The sequence below is a fragment of the Chelonoidis abingdonii genome, chromosome 2 (genome assembly GCF_003597395.2).
Source record: "Chelonoidis abingdonii isolate Lonesome George chromosome 2, CheloAbing_2.0, whole genome shotgun sequence".
In the NCBI taxonomy this organism is placed as follows: Eukaryota; Metazoa; Chordata; order Testudines; family Testudinidae; genus Chelonoidis; species Chelonoidis abingdonii.
The window spans coordinates 181,962,007-181,985,416 of NC_133770.1; the positions used below are offsets into that span (position 1 = coordinate 181,962,007).

General features: G+C 39.2%; 1 protein-coding gene across 1 annotated transcript in view; it reads right to left on the reverse strand.

Annotated features, from left to right (window-relative positions):
* LOC116816208 (uncharacterized) overlaps positions 1-23,410 on the reverse strand; it is a gene marked incomplete at its 5' end in the record, with an annotated part of 265,924 nt that overhangs the window by 147,883 nt on the left and 94,631 nt on the right. The window contains 4 exons of the mRNA XM_075062012.1: positions 11,045-11,184; positions 17,217-17,305; positions 22,689-22,752; positions 22,873-23,039. Coding sequence (XP_074918113.1) covers positions 11,045-11,184; positions 17,217-17,305; positions 22,689-22,752; positions 22,873-23,039 — 460 coding nt within the window. The remainder of the gene's footprint in view (positions 1-11,044; positions 11,185-17,216; positions 17,306-22,688; positions 22,753-22,872; positions 23,040-23,410) is intronic.

The window sequence follows — 23,410 nt, forward strand, 5'->3', positions numbered from 1 at the left end:
AGACCTGCAGTACATCCCTTTCACTGCTCTTACTTCAGAACATATGGTTAAATGGCAACTGCATGAGTCCCTGCTACACAATCAACATAGTCATAGAAACAGTGACCTGGCACTTCCCTAACCTGGTCTCAGTGTTCTTTTCTGGGTCAGCACATTCAGAGTCAGAGCATGGAGAACACCTCCCCAATACAGCCTCTGTGGCTGTTCCTTCTTTCCCCTCTGCCTAAAGGAACTCTATGTCACAAAGGGCCTTATGTGGACCTTCTATCAATGGTTTAATTTCCGCCATGGATGCACACACAGGTTCTAATTCTCCACTACTTAGGATAGTTTTATGCTAGTGGGATTCCAATGATTCCAAACCTGTGAGAGGGGAAAATATGCAGCACCCAAATGTTGCATGTTGCAATGTGTAAGTAATGTTATTCACAAGCATAAGCATAGGCAGGATTGGTCCTTATAAGACCCTAGAAATTTGCAGTACTAACTGTACTCCAGTCTATCTAGTGCCATACCAAATTTAGGCCACACTGACTGAGCATCTGGACTTTGGAGAACTTTGGAAAATTGCCTTTTAAACAGACAGCCCTGGGTGCAGTTCCCACCGCCCAATGATACGTATTTTCAGCCCTTCATTTTTTGTTCATTTACTATTTCTCCAGTAGTTCAGATTGATTCTGACTTGGTCTGAGCCATTCCAGTATTAAAGATTGCCGTTTTTTAGTCTCAATTTAGGCAACACAAATTCTGGAAAAAATATATATATATAAAAATGAGTGGATTGTGGAATGAATGGCCACCTAATGGCATAGTCTTGTAAAGATGAGCATGGCTCAAGACACTATCTCCTGGAGGCATGAATGTGTGAGACTGAAAGAATTTACAGTGCCTGAAGCTCAAAATTAAATCCTTCAATTGTTTCCTCAGCACTGTTTGGAAATTAATACAGCTGAGCATTGCATTATCTAATGTACAGGTCATCTGAGATTTAAAATCTAATAAATTCCATATTGCCAGTGTCCAAGTTTATGCCCTTTTATCACTTAAATTATACGTCTTGAATTTGGACAGACTGCTAATCTAGCAACTCCTGGATATCTGAACTTTATCTCTGGTGTCATGTTAGTTTTCCAGACAGTTGGCTAAATTAATTTTGGTCACTTTGGTCTTCATTTCCCCAACTGCATTATCATGATATACACATTGGGCCTGATTCACCACTCTCATTTAAACCAGTTTTACAAAACTCTTTATTTATACCAGCATGAGAGGATATTCAGGCCCACAGATGTACAAAAGGTATTGTACTGTGCCCATTTTCTGAATTATACTAAAGTAATGATAAGTGGCATCAGATGGCTTCAGAAAATCATAGGGAATAGAAGAGATTCCATGCTGTATTTAATCATTTGTCTACAGTGCTGAAAGTCTTGAGAGTAGAAAAAGCAGAAAAATATAAAATGTAATAAGCAACAACCTAATAGAAATATGTACCAGGCTCACAAGAACTGTCCATCTGCAAGGACTTCAGATCTGCAATCTAAAGACACAACACACATTAAGGGTTCAATTCTGCTTCTATTAACATAAGGAGCAAAACTCCCTTTGTCTTCAATGGCAGTAGCCTTGGACCTATTGCAAATGCTATTACACCACAAACATATTTTACCTTATTTAAAGCAGGTTTAAACTATGGGGCTACGTTGACATAAGTTACACAACTCCAGCTACGTGAATAACATAGCTGGAGTTGACCTACCTAGGTCCACTTATTGCAGTGTCTACACCACGCTGGATTGACAGGAGAAACTCTCCCATCGACTTACATTATGCTTCTCATTCCAGTGGAGTACCGGAGTCTACAGGTGAGCAATCGATGGTCGATTTAACTAGACCTGCTAAATCGATCCCCAGTGGATCGATCGCTGTGCAGCGATCCCCTGGTAAGTGGAGATATGCCCTTAGACTCATAGACTTTAAGGTCAGAAGGGACCACCATGATCATCTAGTCCAGGGGTCAGCAACCTTTCAGAAGTGGTGTGCCGAGTATTTATTTATTCACTTTAATTTAAGGTTTTGCGTGCCAGTAATACATTTTAATGTTTTTTAGAAGGTCTCTCTCTATAAGTTTATATATTATATAAAACTAAACTAGTGTTGTATTGTAAAATAAACAAGGTTTTCAAAATGTTTAAGAAGTTTCATTTAAAATGAAATTAAAATGTTAATCTTACACTGCCGGCCCGCTCAGCCCGCTGCTGGTCTGGGGTTCTGTTCACCTAGGCCGGCAGCAGGCTGAGCGAGGCCTGCGGCCAGGACCCCGGCTGGCAAGGGTCCGTCAGACAGAACCCCAGACCAGCAGCAGGCTGTGCGGGGCTGACGGCCAGGACCCAGAGGGCTGGGGGCAGAGGGCTGGAGTCAGGGCTGGAGGCTGGGCACAGGAGGGAGGTGTAGGTGTCAGGGTAGAAGGGGGGCTGGGTATGGGTGGGGGTGCCAGAGTCAGGGCTATGGTTGGGGGGCGGGGATGAAGGAGTCAAGCGGAGGGTTGGGTGTGTATGAGGGAGGTACAGGGCTCAGGGTAGGGGCCTGGGGGCTGTGCGGGTCTCAGGGCAGAGGGCATGGTGTGTGTGTGGGGGGGCGGTCAGGGCTCAGGGGAGAGAGCTGGGTGACTGCCCCCCTAAGAACTCCCAACCTCGCTGCTTCTTGTCCCCTGACTACTCCCTCCTGGGACCCCTGCCCCCTAGGATCCCACCTTCTATCTAAGCCTCCCTGTTCCTTGTCCCCTGACTGGACCCTACCTGTCCCCTGACTGCTCCAACCCTTATCCACACCTCCGTCCCCAGCCAGACCCCTGGGACGCCCATGCCCCATCCAACCACTCCCTGTCTCCTGACAGGACCCCCAGAACTCCCAACCCATCCAATCCCCCCCAACTCCCTGCCTGCCCCAAACCCTCTTCACACCCCTGCCTCCTGACAGAACCCCCAGAATCCCAACTCATACAACCCCTTGAGCTCCTTGTCCCCTGACCACTCTCTCCAGAGACCTCCCATGCTAACTGCCCCCCCAGGATCTTCCTTGCTCCCGGTCCCCTGACTACCCTGACCCCTATCCACCCCCCTGCCCCCTTACAAACCCTAGGTCTCCCATGCCCCATCCAATCCCCCCTGCTTCCTGACTGCCCCCTCCAGAGACCCCCGCCCCTAGCCATCCCTCAGGATCCCACCCTGCTCCCTGTCCCCTGACTGCTCCCACCCCTTATGCAACCCCCCTAGCCCTGGGCCCCTTACCATGAGGCTCCATGCAGAGCCAGATATGCTGCCTCACAGGAGCACACAGCCCTGCCCCTCAGAGCACTGCACATGTGTCAGCAGAGCTCTGGGTGAGCGGGGAGCATGTCTGCCTCCCCGCAGAGCCAAACGCTGCCCGACGGGAGTGCGTAGCCCCGACCCCCAGAGCGCTGCATGCGGCGGCAGGGCTCCAGGGGAGGGGAGAAGGCGGGGGAGGGACTGCCAGCTTGCTGCGCTCGGCCCAGCGCTCCAGCCCGGGAGCGTGGACCCTGCAGCTTGCCGTGCCAGGAGAGTGGGGCCATTTGCCTACCCCGGGTTCACGGCTATGCTTCTGCTCCCTGCCCCCACGGGGGGAGCAGAGGGCAGAGGAAAGCGGGCCGGGCTGGGCAGGATTTTTAATGGCATGCTGGAGTCTCAGCAGGCTCCAGCGTGCCCTTAAAAATTGGCTCACGTGCCGTCTTTGGCACACATGCCATAGGTTGCCGACACACTGCAGGCCACAGAACCTCACCCACTCACTTCTGTAATAGATCCTAACCTCTGTCTGACTTACTGAAGTCCTCAAATCATGATTTAAAGACTTCCAGCTACAGAGAATTCACCATTTACACTAGTTTAAACCTGCAAGTGTCCCATGCTCTATGCTGCAGAGGAAGGCAACCCCTCCCACCTTAGGTCTCTGCTAGTCTGACCCAGGGAAAATTCTTTCACAACCCCTAATATGGTGATCAGTTAGACCCTGAGCATGTGGGCAAGACCCACTAGCAAGACACCTGGGAAATAATTCTCTGTAGTAACTCAGAACCCTCCCCATCGAGTATCCCACCACCAGCCATTGGAGATATTTGCTGCTAGCAGTCGCAGATCAGCTACGTGCAATTGAAGGCAGTCTCATCACACCTCTCCCTTCATAAATGTATCAAGCTCATTCTTGATGCCAGTTAGATTTTTTGCCCCCACTGCTCCGCTTGGAAAGCTGTTCCAGAACTTCACTCCTCTGCTGGTTTGAAACCTTTGTTTAAATTTCAAGGCTAAACTTGTTAATGGCCAGTTTATGTCCATTTGTTCTTGTGTCCACATTGGTGCTTAACTTAAATAACTCCTCTCCCTCCTGTTATTTATCCCTCTGATGTATTTATAGAAAGCAATCATATCTCCCCTCAGCCTTCTTTTAGTTAGGCTAAACAAGCCAAGCTCTTTGAGTCTCCTCTCATAAGGAAGGTTTTCCATTCCTCTGATCATCCTCGGGCTCTTCTCTGCACCCATTCTAGTTTGAATTCATCTTTCTTAAACATGGGAAACCAGAACGGCACACAGTATTCCAGACCAGTGCTTTGTATAATGGTACTAACGCTTCCCTGTCTCTACTGGAAATACTTTGCCTTATGCATCCTAGGACTGCATTATCCTTTTTCACAGCCACATCGTATTGGCAGCTCATAGCCATCCTTTGATCAACCAATACATGCAGGTCTTTCTCCTCCATCACTTCAATCTGATTCGTCCCCAGCTGATAGGAAAAATTCTTGTTGTCAGTCCCTAAAATATTATTAAAGATGAAAAGATTTCCAGTGATTTAATACAACTGATTACTATATTTTTCAAGTAGGTGACGCATGTTACCTTGAGCTTTTCTTTCAAGAAAAGTATTTATTCTAGATTATAATTAACCAATCTAACAGGATGATTAAAAAAAAGTTAAATTACTTTATCAGAAACCAATATCAGCAACTGAACAACCTGTCTTCATTCCTCCCTTATACCCCCCCTCGCAAAAAATAATAAGGAAGTTTTCCTCTTAAGGAAAAAAAGGTGACTATCCACTCTTGTTGATAGTATATGAAGCAGTTCGTAACAGGACTGTGATAAAAAAATGGTAAAATTTGACCTTTACTTTTAGGTAAATGTTACATATTCAAATAAAAGTTTGCATTTATGAGCAGTCACACAATACTTTTCTATTTTAATAAAATCTTAAGAAGAGTTCATGGAAGAAACTTTTTAAACAAGCAACATTAATTTCAAACATTTTGAACACTCAGGCAAGGATTTTACTCCGACGTACAATTCATCATCCTCCTTACTTGGTGTAAAATCAATCTGTTTGCTTTCTGTGACATAAACAACAAGCAGTTTCACAGGAATGAGGCAAACCATATGTGAAGGTGTTTTAGAAAGCACAACAGGGAATACACCAAGCAAAGAAGCATCTGCGTCCATTTCAATGTCAAATCACATGTGTGTTATAAAAGGAAAGTTTATTGTTTTTATTTAAAAACAACTTTAACCATGTTGTGCTGTTTATAATTAACTCTTACTTTCCCTGAGCTCGCACTTTGAGTTAGACTCACAAATCAGCAAGTGAAATGACAAAGGCTGTAATTTAGAGCCAAAGCCTGCTCTGATTTACACCTCCTGAACTCCACTGATTTCAGTGGCATACAGATATAAATCAAGGTAGAATTTAGTCCTTTCTAATGTCTCTGCACAGGGTAACATTGATTTGTTCTCAGTCTGATGTTCCTGTCTGAGAATCTGAATTTACTAGGCAATATGATAAAAATATTGCAACTAGTTTGTACCTGTGGTACAGAGGCAACTTTAAACACAAGATTGCTATGCAGCATACTATTTCTCCATGAATGGGTTGGATCATTTAATTTTAGAGAAGTTAGCTTGATTTGGCTCAACGTATGTTAGGATTTGGAAAAAAATTCTTTTCTAATATTATTTAATCTGATCATGAGCTATAGCTGCATTGCTAATGATCTAACTGCTTTGATTAGAAGCCATATAGATAGGTACTTTTATCCTAGTACATAATATTAATCTTAAACAGTTGTGTTTATTGAGGGGCTGTTGATGGTATAAGCTGCCAATTAATTATGTAGGCTCATAACTCATATCAAAGATTCATAGAGTTCAGAGTTGAAATATTTTTATAAGTTAAAATACATATACTTAAAAAATAGTCATAATTTGTTTCTATCAACAATCTATACACAAATTAAAAACAAAGACAAATAGTACACAGTGAAAGGATTTATTATACCATATTTACTATTCACCTCTAGGGATGTGGGCTCACAGTGCCAAAGAAGAAAAGTTGTGGGGAACATTTTTTATAGTGATGGTCAAACTTTATATGTTTCACTTGCTTATTTGGTCTGCAGAACTGGGCTGGAAAACTTTTGAGTCTAGGCTCTCGTGAAGTTTCTGGAACTTCCTACTTCTAGATGAACCAGAAATACCATGTGAACAGATATTTTCCTCAGCATTTTGGCCTTTCTGATCCTGTTAGTAAACTAGAATTGTGGAGATGGGACTATTAAAAGCAGTTGAGTTTAAAAATGTTGAGGGACAGATTCTTATTTTACTTCACCTAGTTTGCTCAACTGTATTTTTGAAGCTTCCAAAATTTCATGGATTCAGAATTTACTCAGAGAAGTAAAAGGCCCCAAGAATCTACTATCCCACCCAGGATTTTGAATATCTCCTGATGTCTAATTCCTCCAGTTAGACACTGGGAAATATTCATATGCTTCTGTCAGGTAATTGGGCATTGGGGTCTATGAATGTGAGTCCTTTAACTGAAAGAATGAGAGATAAAAGACTCAAAGATATGAGTGTTTGGAGAGAGTTTCTAGGGTTTCATCTCTGCACCGATGCCTACAAAACACTCATCAATAGTTAGGCAGCTGGTGTGCCTCAGTTTCTGCTAGTTATGCTAACCATACTCATATCACTTTTATCTTGTGCTTTCCATGTTTGTCTTTGTATCCATTGGTTGTTTTTCATCATACAGTAAGGCCTTGTTTCTGTAATTCTCTGTGCCTGAACAAAACCCCACTCCTTTCAGCAAAGCTATGCATAGCCACAGCGGTGCATCCCCACACAGTGTTTTCAGGTTCTATGCCTTAGACTCTAAACTCTTTGGAGTAGGGACAATCTTTTTGTCATCTGTGCATACAGTGCCTAGCACAATGGGGCCTAATTAGGTTTCCAGACACAACGGCAATATTAATAATAATAGAAAGGGATAGACAGACAAACACACACACTGATAGCAATGAGAAAAAAATCACAGGGAAGTTTCAATTTTTTATCTTTGCTCCTCCAACCGCTTTTTTAGCAACACCTACATGAGACAGAGAGAGACAGAGGTAGGGAGAGTACACTGTAAAGTTTAAACTTGTTACATTTCAACTGTTAGTTTATAATTAATACAGTGCAACTTTGAAGACTGTTGGTAGTACAGTATTTTATGATAAATACATTTTATAGGATATTTTTAAAGAGGGTTTTGTAAAAAAGCTTCCCCAATAAATGATTTACCAGCTCCAATAAAAGATCAAGGAAATTGCTCAGATTGCATCTCAGAGCATCTAAAACTCTGAAGTTTATGGAGATCCAAGCAGCCCCTAGACCTACAGCCCTATTAATTTGTTTTTTGTGGTAGCTAATTATCTTGTGTTACATTTTTTAAAGGGTAGCAAACCCTAAGAGAGAAAAAGTTCTGGAAGCAGACAAAGGAGAACGATGTTCTTTGATAAAGAGTATGAGAAAAGAAGAGAGAATGAAAGAAAAGAGAGAAAAGAAAAAGAGAAAAAGACAAAAAGAGGCAGAAACCTATTGAAAGGTCATCTGTGGTGGAAAGTGTATCAGAGAAATTGAAACAAAATGGCATCTGATGTTTGTTCAGTTCGTTAATGAAAACTGAATTCACTCTCAGTTTGAGAAAGAAGATAAACTAAAAGGTCCCTGCTCAAGATGCTAAATCCAATATATATCCATTTTAGGAAGAGATTTGTTTTCCTACTCTATTTTCTACATTGATGACATTTCACCAGTACCAAATCAGAAAGTAAAGGAATTACACAGGCAAGGATCTCCCAATTTGACTTTGTTCCACCTCATGGAACTTTCAAGTAAAAATAAATACTGGTGTTTACTGTAAATAAGATGACAGAGACAGCGTAACCGAATGGCACATTAATATAATGAAATATCAAGAGTGATTATCTCCATGTGAAGAAGAATTGCACAGCCACCATTAAGCATGAAATCATTTTGAAATAATTGTTTCCTAGCATCTACAAAATAAGGCCCCTCCTGCTGTTCTGAGGTACCCTTCTTCACTTGCCTGGAACCCCACTGAAGTCAGATGTGTGCCCACATGCAGTTAATCACATGATCTGGGAATATAAGTTTACTAAAAAACTTACCATGAAAAGAGAAAGAAAACCGTAGGGGAAGGGCTACAATCTGTCCCTAGACCGCAATTCAACGAGGCAAATAAATGCACGCCTAACTTTAAGCTAATGAATATTCCCATTGATTATTTAAGTACCTCACCAAATCAGAGCCTTAATCTTTAAAGTCCTCACTGGGCCCAGGTTACAGCGGGGATGCCAATAACCATGATTTTCCAAGACTACTGTTCACTTCAGGAGCATTGGAATTTGCTAGGGGTTTTTGGAGTGCTAGGTCACTCATTGTGTGTTCCTTATTTTGTGGATGCCTGACTTGAAATTCAGATTTTCAAGTATTGAGCTCTGCTTTGAACATATAAAAGAGAAAAACAGGTACTTTCAATATGAATGATATTTTGTTCTTTCAAAAGTCAATATTGCTTAGATATTGATTACCAGCACTGTCTGGATCTATGAAATTTTGTAAGACATAGATAGATAGTAGAATTTAGGATGGGAAACGATGCAGACTTTTTTAACTAATTGGAAAATTGAGGTAGGAGGATATAATATTGGGATTTGGCAAGGATGTTGTGAGGTTAAAACTGCAACTCTGATAGCTGCACTTTAAAAGAAAATCCTTCGGGTCTCTAATAGCAACAAATGGCCAGAATCATATTTTTATGGCTCTTTTAAAAGACAACACTTCCAGAAGCATTATGACACAGTCTTTAATGACATGATCACCCACTATTTTTTCCAGAGGACCCCCTGCCTCATTCAGTGCTTCACTGCTCTGGGGGTGATCCAGGGTTGCGTGAAGGAGATTGTTGTCTGGAGGACCACTTCATTTGCTGCTTCATGAGGCAGGGGACTACGGGAAAAGAAAGGATGGTCTCATGGTAATGGCAGTTGAATGCTGCTCTGAAGTATAGGATTTCTATCGCTGCCTCTATCAGTGTTCCTGTGTAATTCTGGAAAAGTCACTTAAACCAAACTTCTCACAAGAGGTCACTCGTGTGTTCCTTATTTTCTGGGTGCCTGACTTGAAATCCAGATTTTCAAGTATTGAGCTCTGCTTTGAACATATAAAGCATTGTACAGAGCTGTGATAGGAAGACGGAAATTCCATTTCACAAAAGATTTTGAGATTTCAGCATTTGCCTTTGTTCTGATTAGGAACAACCCCCCCAAATTTTGAACTTCTCCGCAAGATAAAAATTTTTAAAAATGGTTTCTGATGGATTGAAATGTTTTGTTTTGACAACAAAGTTTTGTTTTGAGTTTGCCTTTTTTATTATATATTATTTCATACTATACCTTTATTTTATCGTATAGAGTAAATAAAAGATCATAGAGAAAAGTAACTTCAAAACAAAAAACTGAAACATTTTGCTTTGAAAACGTCATAGTGAGATGTTTTGACACTGTCTGTACTTTTTTTGAAGCTTACTTCCAAAATGAATTTTCAGCAACATTTAAACAATTTCGTGAAGGTTTTCAACTTCAACAAAATTGCAGTGTCTGACAGAAAATGGTTCCATCAATGTTTTTTCCAACAAGCCTTTATGCTATATATTGGCAAGTATTCTAAAAAAATCAGGTCCCAGCCTCTCAAACTGGGCACCCAAAATTAGTGGAAATTTTTTATCTTCATCCCTCTGTACCTCAGATCCCCATCTGTAAAATGGGAATAACAACACCTCTCTCCTCACAGAAGTGTTGTGAAAATTAATTAATTAATGTTAGTGAAGCATTCAGACATCGTAGTGATGAGTGCCTATAGAAAATCCCACAAGCAAATTAATAATTCTGTCTATAGAGTGAGATTTGAACAGTGTTTAGTAAATAAGGCCTAAAGCTATTCACTGAGCAGAAAACAAAATATTAAATGAGCACTGCCCATCCTGTGTACTGAATGAGGTGGGGATCCTATGTAAAATATATTACAGTCTTTCTTTCCATGAGAACATATCATAATGCTTATGCACAAGGGGACTGAATTAAGATTAAACAGCAACTTTAACACTGGCATTTGCTAACTTTTAATGGCTTGAATTTGCAAACATAATGTTCTGTTAACATAGTTCTTTGTGTGTAATGTATATATATATGTGCTATATTTTAATAGGTAGCAGATTTAAAACAAGTACAAGGAAGTTCTTCTTCACACAGCACACAGTCAACTTGCGGAACTCCTTATCTGAGGAGGTTGTGAAGGCTAGGACTATAACAGCGTTTAAAAGAGAACTGGATAAATTCATTGTGGTTAAGTCCATTAATGGCTATTAGCCAGAATGGGTAAGGAATGGTGTCCCTAGCCTCTGTTTGTCAGAGGATGGAGATGGATGGCAGGAGAGAGATCACTTGATCACTGCCTGTTAGGTCCACTCCCTCTGAGGCACCTGGCACTGGCCACTGTCGGTAGACAGGATACTGGGCTAGATGGACCTTTGGTCTGACCCGGTACGGCTGTTCTTATGTTCTTATGTACACTATTTTACATAAGCAAACAAAAAATAAGTTCTAGATATAAGGCTATTAGATGCTTAGGTTACTTACCACACAGAGAATCTATACTTCTCTAATTCATCCAGATAAGAAGTATTCGGTGAAGATACTTCCCCGTCTCCTGCAGCTACACTGGTTCCAGGACTTGATTTGCCTTGACACTGTTGGTCAGTTGCATCACTTTGATTCATCTTTAAAACAAAAGATTAATAAATAAAACAATAAATAGGTGCAACAAAAAACAAAGCATAAACCTTGTTTCAATTGCATCTTTAAATTATTACACATATTCAGAATAATCAGGACATAATATTATATCAAAGTAATATGAAAGTTGTAGCACATACTGACAAAAGCCAATAAATACAAAGTTAGAATTGCCAATTCCACCTTAACGTTAACTTCTATCAGTGGGCTTGACTACTCGTATTAACTGGTGTAAACCTGGAGTGAAGCAGTAGTGACCCAGGCCCAACAAGCTTACTGTATTATCCAAGAAACTGGTACACATCCATTATTAAGCCCAATTCTGATACAGAACCCAGAGAATGATGCAACCTGCTTCTGTCTTCCAACTGCCCTGTTCTGCTGTCCTGTGAAGAAGTGGGTTGGGCCACAGTTCATATTTCCTCACCATTCCCATTCCCTTTGGGAGTGCTAGGAGGGATCCTTGTATACTGCCCACATTCTCTCCCTGAGTTTTTCGTTCTGAAGGGCTGAGGACTGGAAAAAAATCCATCAGAGAGACTTAAGGAGCTTGACCTATTTAGCTCACCAAAATGAAGATCAAGAGGTGAGTTCATCATGGTGTATCAGTACCTTCATGGGGATAAAATACCAGGTACCAAGGGGTCTTTAATATAGCACAGAAAGCATAACAAGAATACATGGCTGGAGGTTAAAGCCAGAAAAATTCACTTAGAAATAAAAAACAAATTTCTAACAGTGAAGGTGATTACCCGTTGGAACAAACTACCGTGGAAAGTGGGGGATTCTCCACCTCTTGAGGCCTTCAAATCAAGCTTGGACACCTTTCTGGAAGATATGCTTTTTGTCAAAAACAAGTTATTGGGCTCAGTGCAGGAGTAACTGGATGAAATTCTATGGCCTAGGTTATACAGGAAGTCAGACTAGATGATCAGGTCCCTTCTGACCTTAAAAATCTATGAATCTATGAACACAGTAATTAACTAGAAATCATATTTTCTTTATAGACCTTGGAGGCCTCAGTGGGAGTTTTGCTGGCATAAGACTGCAGTATGGAGCCCAGTAAAATCACCACGTATTTTGCTAAATATACTAATACAGAAAATTATTACTACACTGTTTACTCAATAAGCTATTATGGTTTAACAGAAAAATCTGTTTAAAATTTGATTGCATAGACACAGCTATCTTTTGCAGTTTAGTTTAGGACTCATTGACATAGCAGACAAACTCAGATCCATGTCAATGGTATGCTAAACATGGATATAGATAAATATGATAAAAATCCTTATGATATTTTCAGTGGTCAGTTGAAATACTGCCATAGAACATAGCTGCAAAGATGGTTTTATATGAATTTGTACAGTGAAGGTATGGTAGAAGTGGGTTTTGTACTCAAAGATGCCTTTAAACATTAATATCATACAACCATGGAACAGTGTTGTGGACTAGCTAGGCATATCACTGCAAGAACTCAGTCCCTAAAAACAGTCTGAGATTTCATAAAAGGTTTTGTGGGTAAAGTATGTGAGTTGCACTGACATAGTTTCTGTGATGTTACTCCTTGGGAAAATTAAATCAAAAATACATTACTTAGGATACAAACCAAAAAGGCATTAAAAAGGATTACGTATGAATTTCATTGGCCTACATCTGATCATTCACAAACATGACTCAAAACTAAACATTAATTGAATGGCCTGAGGATGGACATGCATTTAATTTCTCATAAAGATCATATGACAAAGATGACTGTGTCCTTAACAACTATCACTTAATATCGTAATTGTATGCCACACCATGGTGATAACAACATAAAAAAAGGTGCTACCACTGCTCTTCAGTCTCACCCAGAGCACATTCTATGTAAATATGTAGCCCAGCTGTTTCCGAAAAACATTTCTTTTACTAACGTAAACTTTTCTATAGTTCACAAAAAAATGTTTATTTTAAAAACAATAATGATAACAACAGAACACAGTGCAAGAAATAGGCAAAGTTTGTCAGATATTTTTCTTAAAGATGAAAAAAATAGGAAAAGAGTAGACCTGTTAACAAATAATGAACTGTGTAAAAATTGCTGATGCAATGATTGTCAAGAAAATTCCATTAGGAATTTATTTTAGGAGAAAATTCCATTACCAGGCTCAGAAATGGGCTCAGGTAACAAAATTCAGACCCTGCATCTTGATTTCAAACACCACAATGAATTGGGAGGTGTGGTTGTGGATCTAGACTTTTTCACTGAATCCATTACGAAAAAAGGGATCATTTAAAAATTTTAAAACCAGATTTCAAATGTCCAATAATTCATGTCAGCATTGCTCTATACAGAAACCTTCTGTGCTCCAGTACCCTAACGTAGGTCCTCATTCAGCCAGGAACTTAACCACATTCATAAGCACAGTCATCCTATTGAAGTCAATGGGACTACTCAGTACTAAATTACCCAGGTGCTTAAGTGCCTTGCTGAAATGGGGCCACTATGAGGTAGGGGTTTCAAGCCAGCCACTGGAGAGGTTACTATAACACCATGACTCTCTTTTTAAAGAGAGCTGGTAATTATGGGGTTGGAGCCAGCCCAGATAGTTAACACTCCCCTTCAGTCTGTCACCCCAAGAGCTATGCAGCTTTGCCCCTGGGACCTGGCCCTCCATTTCTAAAATGGCTCTTGTGGTTGTTGCTCTGATTGTTTCATGCCTTCCTCGCCTCCCTAAAGGGGACAATTGCTTGAAAACTCAGTGACTTGAAACAGGGGGGATTTTCAGTTCTTTCCTCAACTTCTTCTCATGGGGAGGGAGATGGATGGGGGGAGAAGATTATATGGATTTGGACTTTTTTCAATGCTCAATGTTATTGTACTGCTAGCAAATTCACCTTTAAAATGCTGCTGCTCTGGAAGCATTAATAATATTTTAGCTCTGTTTTTGAAGTCATATGAAGCAGAAGAACAAATTATTCTGAACACTGTTTATACATGATCAATTATTTCCCCTATGGGACATTAAACGCATTAAAAATATTTTATAGTAAATCTATCCCAGGGTAATTTAGCATGGACACATTCTCTGAACTACAAATGTCAATACTCAGGAATGACAGACATGTGGGAAGCCCCACTGGTATATTCTGCCCTGAGACTATGCATGTGCGACTCATATGTGGTTCCATGGCAATGTGTGCCCGCATGTTTAAATGGCATTGTGCCTATTCACAAGTTGATCAGATCCTTGGCCAAGCAATTAGAAAATGACAGTGTCAGCATGTCTGATACCACAGGTGCTCTTTCTTTCAGAGGGATCCCCTCTTATCTGACAGTATGGTTGTTTTCCCTTATTCTTGCCTTTGGACACTTATGTGCAAAGAAAGAGGGACTTGAAGCTTATAAATACAAAATAAGACAAAAAATGCCTGATACACACTTTATGAGGTGTCAAGACGAATGCACATGAAAGTACAACTCTCAGGCCCTTTGTATGAAGATAAAAAACGTGGAGGACATTGACACTCAGGGACTACCTCAGTGACAAAGAAATTAATTCAAGAGAGACCAAAACATATGGCCCTAGAAGAGGGCAAACACCCACAAGGCAGAATCTTGATGAAAAACAAGATATGGAGAGCTGATGTTTAAAAAATCATTGACACATGTTCTTATCAGTAATTACCAAAGTGCCCAGAAGCTCTGGTCATGGACTAGGATGCCATTATGTCAGGCACTGTACAAACAGAGAGCAAGAAGATTGTAAGTTTCTTTGGGCAAGGACCATCTAAGTATAACAGACGCTTGATCCAAACTGAAGGGGGAGTACAAGAAAACAATAAGACAATACTGGTCAACATGGAAGTTTATGGTTTCAGCACACCAAGCAAGAAGAAATCCTGTGACTATATGGGGTGTTGCCAATTGAGAGTTTGTAAATGAGTGTCCTTCACCAGACGTCAGTGTTTTTAATTACATGCTTTCTCGAATCACAGCATGCGAGATCTTCCATGAGGTGTCCATGAGGGAATGTATGAATTTTAGTGCCCTGCAACTGGCATTCTAAGCTTTCAACTTTGGGGCACTGCCGAGTTAATCATTTGGGCAAGGTGGTGAAGTCAAATATCTATTACATGTAAGTAATACACATTTTGAATAGCAAAGACAACTTTGGCAAGATATATTAAGACAGGAAAGAAATATGTTTTTCAAAGTCATTCAGAGAATGGATCAGAAACTAATAAGATGAAATTCAATAAAGAAAAAGTGCAAAGAACTGCACTGGTGAAAGAGAAATCAAATGCATAAATACAAACCTGGGAATACTAGGCTAGGTAGTAGTACTGCTGGAAAGAATCTAATGGATATGAATAGGAATAAACAATATGATGCAGTTGCAAAAAAAGGCAAATATCAGTCTGGGGTGTTTTAACAGGAGTGTCCTATGTAGTAAGACACAGGATGTGGCTATTCTGCTCTACTCAGCATTGATGAGGCCTCAGCCAGTTCTGGACACCACACTTTAAGGAAGATGTGGATAGATTGGAGAGAGAGTGTAGAGGACAGCAACAAAAATGATGAAAGGTTTAGAAAATTTAATCTATGAGGAAAGCTTTAAAAAACTGGGCATGTTTAATCTTGAAAAAAAGAAGACTGAGGGGGATTGATAACGGCCTTCAAATATGTTAAAAGGGCTGTGATAAAGAGGACAGTGATCAACTGTGCTCTGTATCCACTGAAGGTAGGACAAGAAGTAATTGCCTTAATCTGCAGCAAGGGAGCTTTAAGTTAGATATTAGGAAAAACTTTCTAACTATGAGATAGTTAAGAATTGGAATAGGTTACCAAGAGAGGTTGTGGAATCCCCATCACTAGAGGTTTCTAATAATAGATTAGACAATCATTTGGTTAGGGATGGTCTAGGAATACTTAATCTTGTGTCAGCACAGGCGAATAGACTAGATGACTTCTTGCGATCCCTTTCAGCCCTATATTTCTATGATTCAGAACACGAGGCAGAATTATTTACATGCCAATTTAGGGAAATTTGCTAGGATTTGCTTGTTGATGGTGGGAATGGAGATTACAGACACATGGCATAGGAGACATGGCTTTAGGATTGGAATGACATTGGCTGTCTCACTCTAGCTTGATAAAACTCAGATACGTTCTGGAAGTTAACATGCTTAGATTTACTACATTCGTTTCTGCTGGATGATTTATTAGTGGGTATGGGTTTGTAAGGGGGGCTCCAATGAAGAGTACTAAGTGGCTGTCTGCACTAAGGTCTTTGATTCTGTTTCCTTATGTCAATGTCAAAACTCCCATTGACCTCCACTATGCAGGATCAAACCTTAAAAGAGGAAGGTTTCAAAAAGAGTAAAATGGTGATCCCTGGAATAAAAGGAGGAGGACCCATTTGGATCCATTCCTCTCTTGAACTGACCTGTTTCGATCAGATATGAGTAAAGTAAAATTAGAGTAAAGGGAGACAGTGTTGTTTAGTGGATAGATCGCAGAACTGGGACTCGGGCAAACCTGTGTTCCATTCCCACTGGCCTCTTGGGCGATAAGTCATTTCATCCTGTGCCTCAGTTTTCCCCATAAGAATTCCACTGGTCATATGGGCGTTGCGGTAGCTATAGTCTGATCCACAAGAATAACTTTAAAAAACAAAACAAAATGTATCCTCTGCAGAGAACAGGTAGAAGCTCCAGTGACTAGAGGCAATAACTTGTAACAGCACCACAAAATCAGCAAATAGAAATCTAATACTACTTCAAAGGGGGGAAGGTAACTTATAAACTGATTGATTTAGCCAGTCTTTAGCAGCTCAGGAAAAGGTGTGTTCTGAGCCATAAAGGTTTATTGGCATATTGGAATATCAGCTGCTTTCCTTTCCCTTGTGCACAGGAAAAACTACTTAGAAGACCAAAATACCTATTACCTGTATCGGCAAATGTTTTTTGAGAAACTTTATTTAGTAATACGAGAATATGTGCAGCTTAAAGAAGAGCATAACATTGTCCTTACCTTGTAAGAGATACCTTGCTCTTCTTTCACTGGGACCAAATCATAATATTTATGTGAATCACTTGAGATAACTTGACAAGGATAATTTCCTGTAAGCAAAAAACCACATATATAATTTCATACAAGAAAAAGACCTGAAATGGAGGGGAACTAGTTAGCATGCTAGCCAGGAACCTAGGCAACCCACGTTCAATTCCATGCTCCACCACAGACTTCCTGTGTAACCTTGGGCAAATCACTTGACCACTCTGTGCTTCAGTTTGCCATGTGTAAAATGGGGATAATAGAGCTTCCCTTTTCACTGGAGCATTGTGAGGATAAATGCATTGAACAGTGTGATACTATGGTAACAGGGCCATATAAGTACATTGGGTAGATAGAAATAAAAGACACAAGAACAATAATAGTGCAGAAAACTTTACATAACACCAGATTTATTTCTTCAGTATAAAGAATGTTGGTTACTTTGTTGTGTAAACCATGGGCTCAATTCTGCTACCTGCTGAGTGCAACTGAAAGTAGATCCAAAGTGCCAGCATTCACGTAACAACATTTGCTCAGTATCACTGAAGAAGGGCTTGAATGTAACATGGTGGCACATGCAGAGTGACCAGCAATGCGAACAAAAATCTCCAACCACATTACACTGAGCACTGGTGAGAAAGAGAGAAATTAGGGGTGAAACTGGAAAGATACAACACAACCAGGGCAGACAAATGGTATGGTTAGTTATAATTTTTTTAGTTACGTCTATTGTCAACTAGTAGTGGCTAGTAAAGTGTGTTTGAGAGCTCAGTGTATACATATGCTGCACTTACATAGTAATTTATTTGCACATGCACATGTACGTGTGTTTGTGTGTGTATAGAGTTTTATATATTTACACACCCCCACAGAGCTCAGGATATATATGTTCAGATCCACAGCTGGTGTAAACAGTCATCTATGATAACTTACATCCATTAAGTACCTGTCCCATAGTGTGTTTGTGTGTATGTACATACACACATACACACACACACTGTAAAATGATATAGATTGTATATTATGAGTACTCTGCATATATTACACACACATATAAACATGAACTAAAAGTGTATGTGGGGGGTGATAATATATATTTCCAGACTACACACTTGGATTATAGGTTATTGTTTTTTTCTTTGTTGTGCTAATGTTTTAATTTGCCATATTTTAATGGTTTACCGAATGAGCTTTGCAGAAATTATTAATAATTTGTCAATGTTCTTTGGAGAAATATGAAGAAAAAAAGGAAGTAATTACTTTCGCATGAAAACAGCCAGAAAATAGCAAAATAAAGAAAAGAATAATATTGAAAAATTAAAACTTGGAGTTGGAACCAACTCAAAATTGTTGTTTAGTCATGTCTTGTGCCTGTTGTATTTTATTTGTGAGGCTTTGAAATTCCATTCTTCTCTTTATTTTCTGTACCAGTGAGCTCATTATTTTAACCCAAGATAGATTCCTCTGAACAATTTTTGCTAAGTAAAAACACAATGTAATTCTTCAGTGGCTGAAACAGTGAGAAGCAGCTCAAATTAAAGATCAAGAAAATGCAAAGAAAAAAATTGTATAAAAATAAATAAATAAAGAGAAAGACGGCAAAATGCTTGCAATTAGACAGGATGAAAAATCTAAAAAGAAATTAAATTTAGTTGTAATACATTTCCCATTCTTTTCTTCATGAAAATTACAACTGAAGTGTTTTTTTTCCTGTAATTTAAATGTTAAGCTGCCAGATGTGTGTCTCATGCTTGAAGAGTCGAAGCTTTGCATTATTTAGCATATTAAGATTCACAGAATTTAAAAAAGGGCTCCTTTGTTGCCTGGAGGTTCTAATTAAGTAAACCTTAGCCTGGTACATTTAAAACTTGCAATACAAGAGATTTTGCTTCCTTTTTTTTTTTCTGCAGCCAAGTCAAATCAATATAATAAATATGGAAAATACTTAAGATGATATAATTTTTCTTTGGCTTGAGGAATTAATTCTATCTATTATTTTAAGAAGTTTTTAATAGAGGCCAGAAATCAGAAAGACATCTAAAGGCTCCAGTCTACTTTTTAATCATAGACGTTGTTCTTAGTTACTGGGGGGAAATGTGTCTTATAAAAACTGAGCTATGTAAAAAAAATTCTTCCACTCACAAAACAAAGCAGCTCCAAGAAGGAAACAACAAGAATTGCACAGCTCTTCTTTATTAAACTGCTTTTTTATAACACTTTATAATTGACCACAAAAACACTAATAAAGCACTAATTAGTCACCATATCAGCAATTTGATGGTTGAAATAGTTGGAACAGTTATACTGCAAACCATAATAACACAGAAATTCTTTTGACATACAGCATCCATAAATCATGCCTTAAATACCGTTATTTTTGCTATTTTAGAAAATGTCAAAGATGTCAACTTTTTCCAGATATACCACTTAGCAGTGACTCAGTAAATTGATTCAAAATACATTCTGCTCCTGACAGTTAAGGGAACACAATACAGTTCCCAATATATATGAACAATTTGGAGAAGAGAACATAACACAAAATGGAATTAGCAAGGACAAATATTACCACTATGCTAAAGTTCAACTGCAGACGTGAAATTTCTATGTTCTCCAAAATACATGTACAAAGCTGGAGAAGTACAATTTTGCTAGGCTCTGATTAAGGCAATAAAAAACGTATTTCAGCCACACTACTATAAATCTCTGACCAAGTGCTCTTACTGAGAACTCTAGCAGATTCCAGAATAAAAGTAATGGTGTACATTTGAATAAGTGAATAAATGAACTGATGATGCTTTTTCGCTGCCAATGTAGACTGGACATGTTAATAGTAATACCTGGACTCAAAGAGGAATGGTCAGACAAAGTTACTTTCTAGACCTTCATACTGCTGCGGGGGAGGGGCAATCTCTGATCTTAGGAATATAAAGCACTGAAGACACCATTTAAATTCTACATATCTCACACCCAGTTTGGGACACAAAGTGTACTTCACCTATATCAAATTCCTCAGCGTGCATGGGGAGCCACATTTTTAAAACCGGGGTGGAAAGGGAAGAGGTGGTCAAAGCTAAAATGATTTTGCTGCTTATTCATGCATATCGGGCATCAGCTGTACCCCATGCCTCCAAGAGGAGATGCCTATGGATAAGCCTTGGTAATGAAGGAAGTATTTTGATTCCTTATTCCCTGTTGGAAGCAATACATCCTTCACTCCCATCTGCACACAATGTGCTGTGCTTGATGGATGTTACCCTCTGGGTTGAGTGAGTCAGGAATTCCTGTGGCTAGTATTCCACTTTCTAGTTGGGAGTTCCAATCTGAGGGTTTCTCTTGAAGACCTAACAGTATAAGCTCTCACGCTGCTGAGAGGAGTGCAGGGAGCCTTTGCAGTGAATGCAAATCAAGGACTGTCCCAACAGAAGACAGAGTTGATTAAAACTGAGGAGGCTATTACACACTTTTACCTACTATGAAAGATATAAGACGAGAAAACAAAGGTGACTTACATGATGCAAGCAAAACACTCAAGATACACAGTCAGCATTATAAGGAATAGTTTTTGAAGGTTAAAAATATGGAGAAAAAGAAACAGGATGGTCCTCACTAGAAAATGCTTGTTCTCCATATGACTAGAGCTGGGTGAAAAACTGATTTTTCAGTTCATTGGCAATTTTGAAAAGTTGAATAAAAATAGTTTTTGGCTGTATAGAAAACAAAAATATTCAAAATGTTTGGCATATTGAAAAGTTGATCAAAATATTTCATTTTGACAAAACAAACATATTGCTGAGGTTTTGAGCATTTTTAAAAATTTTGAATTTTTAAAAATAAAAGTAAAGGAAGTTTTGAAACAAACAGTCATTTTGAACCGCCCCCCCCCAAAAGTTTTGTTTAGAAAATGATAAAGCAAAACATTTTGATTTTTCTCATTTTTGAAGGTTTCTTTTTTAAACAAACAATTGAGCAAAATCAGCATAAATTTGAAAATGTTTTGGTGTAACTGAATCTGCATATTTCACTTAAGAAAACCGTGTTTTTCAAAAACTTTCATCCAGCTCTACATATGACCCAATTCTGATTTTGCTTATGCTCATCTTACACCAGTTTAACTCCACTGACTTTTGAATTGAGTTACTCCTGATTTACACTGGTGTGAGTCAGAGAAGGATCAGACCCAGCGTCTTCTGGTTTCCACAACTGTTCTTTCAGTTCTGGAGGCATGGGTTTTAGAAGCATGACACCCGGAGTGGGACAAAAGACACGGAAGCGACTATCTACGGTAAGTTATTACATGAGTAATAGAACAGATCATGCAATATAGACAAAATCCTGCTTCTACAACACAATGAGGGGAATCAATGGGGTTGCAAGCATATAAAAAACAGAAGAATTTCAATTATTGTTGTAAATTGATAGTGAATGCAGAATATCCCCCCATTTGTATGAATTAATCCAATCTTGAACACACGAGGAGTGGATTGGGAGAGAAAGAGAAGGAAACATCCTGGTTCAGCCGTCTGAGATCCTACCTGCGTGGAACCCCCGGCTATAAAGAAAGAAGGGTAAATATTCTTCTTCTCAAAAGTGTCCCTTTATTCCCTTTAAAATGATGCCCACAAGGAATTACTAATGGAAGTATCTTGGTGGGGTTTTTTTCCAATGTAATTACTTTTACATCAGTATGTAACAGTAAAACAGAAACAACCAGCACGGAAGAAGCCAAAGTACCACAGCAGCAGTATAGTGAGGAATGCTATGATGAAGGCCCACGGTCTCTTCACCATTGCTTCGTAAGTCAACTGTAAGTATACATGTCACCTCTCCAACAGAAACTTTTCCCACTCACAAAAATATCAATTTTTAATCCTACCAAGCAACTGATTTCTGACTGGAATAACAAAGGTGTTGTGGGGCCAGATTGCTCTGATGGTTTTCGAGGGGTGAGGGCAAGGAATGAGTATTGACTTCCTAAAGTGAAAGATTATAATACCTTCTCCTGAACAAACAGACGAGATTTTCATTCATGCAATTATTTGCAGCAGATTGGCTTTTGCATCCCATCTTTACTTAGCTCACTTATCTACCTTCCTGCCAATGATTTTTTACTTGGAATAAAATGTGATAATGTAACACTCAAGTTCCTTGCCTTCGTGGATAGTCTTCTATCCCAATGAAAAAACACTGCCCAATATGAATATGGACTTGCACACACATATATGTTTATTCAGCCCAGTAAACAAGGGACATTGCCAGGAATACTGGTGCAGGAGAGAAAAAAAAAACATAGTGAGGCATGAATATAAATGACCAAATAAAATGAAAGGATGTAAAAATGTCACAGAAATACCCAACATATTCAGATGTTGTCACACACACACCTTGTAATTACTAACACATTTGGCCTACTGATATATTTTTAACAGAGAAGCAAACCACTTTTTGTACCTTTTTGTTGAGGCTTCTTTTGATCCTTCACTTTTAATTTAAACTCATCCATTGCCTCCTCTGCCTAGTGAAATAATTGAGAGGTAATATCATTGAAAGTTTTGCGGGATTTTTTTTTAAAAAAATGTAAACAGGTCTGTTTTCAAACTTTTAGTAAATTAGATAATGTGATAGAAAGTCTAACCTGCTGGAAACATTTTAAACTCTTCTCATCTCTTTTCCTCCCAGTTTCTTTTGACACAAACTCTTCCCTTCCTTTCACAGCATTAAACTGCTTTCCCACTTCCTTTACAACAGTGGGAATACTTCCCTTATGGGTGTCAGGATCTCTCCAAGAGGTCAAAGGTTGCCCTGCAGAGGAAATGACAAGCTGTGAAATGTAAAAGAACAATTCCTTCCACATGTTTCTTTGCCCAGGGAGCAGTAACGGCTTGCCAACTAGCATCACTTTGGGATGAACCAGGTTTTTGCATAACAGTCCTGTCAAAAGTAATTTACAATTAAAGACCTGTACAACTCTTTAAAACTTTACAATTCCAGTGAGTTTCACAATTATTACTGATGCTGAGTGATGCAAAGTAATGTTATCTTCAACAGCCAAGGAGGAGGCAAAGAAAAGAAAGGCTGAAAAGCTTTCTCAGTTATAAAATTAAATGATAAATGGTATGTATGAAAATGGTACCTCCATATAACATATATTCCCATTATAAACCACAGTTTGG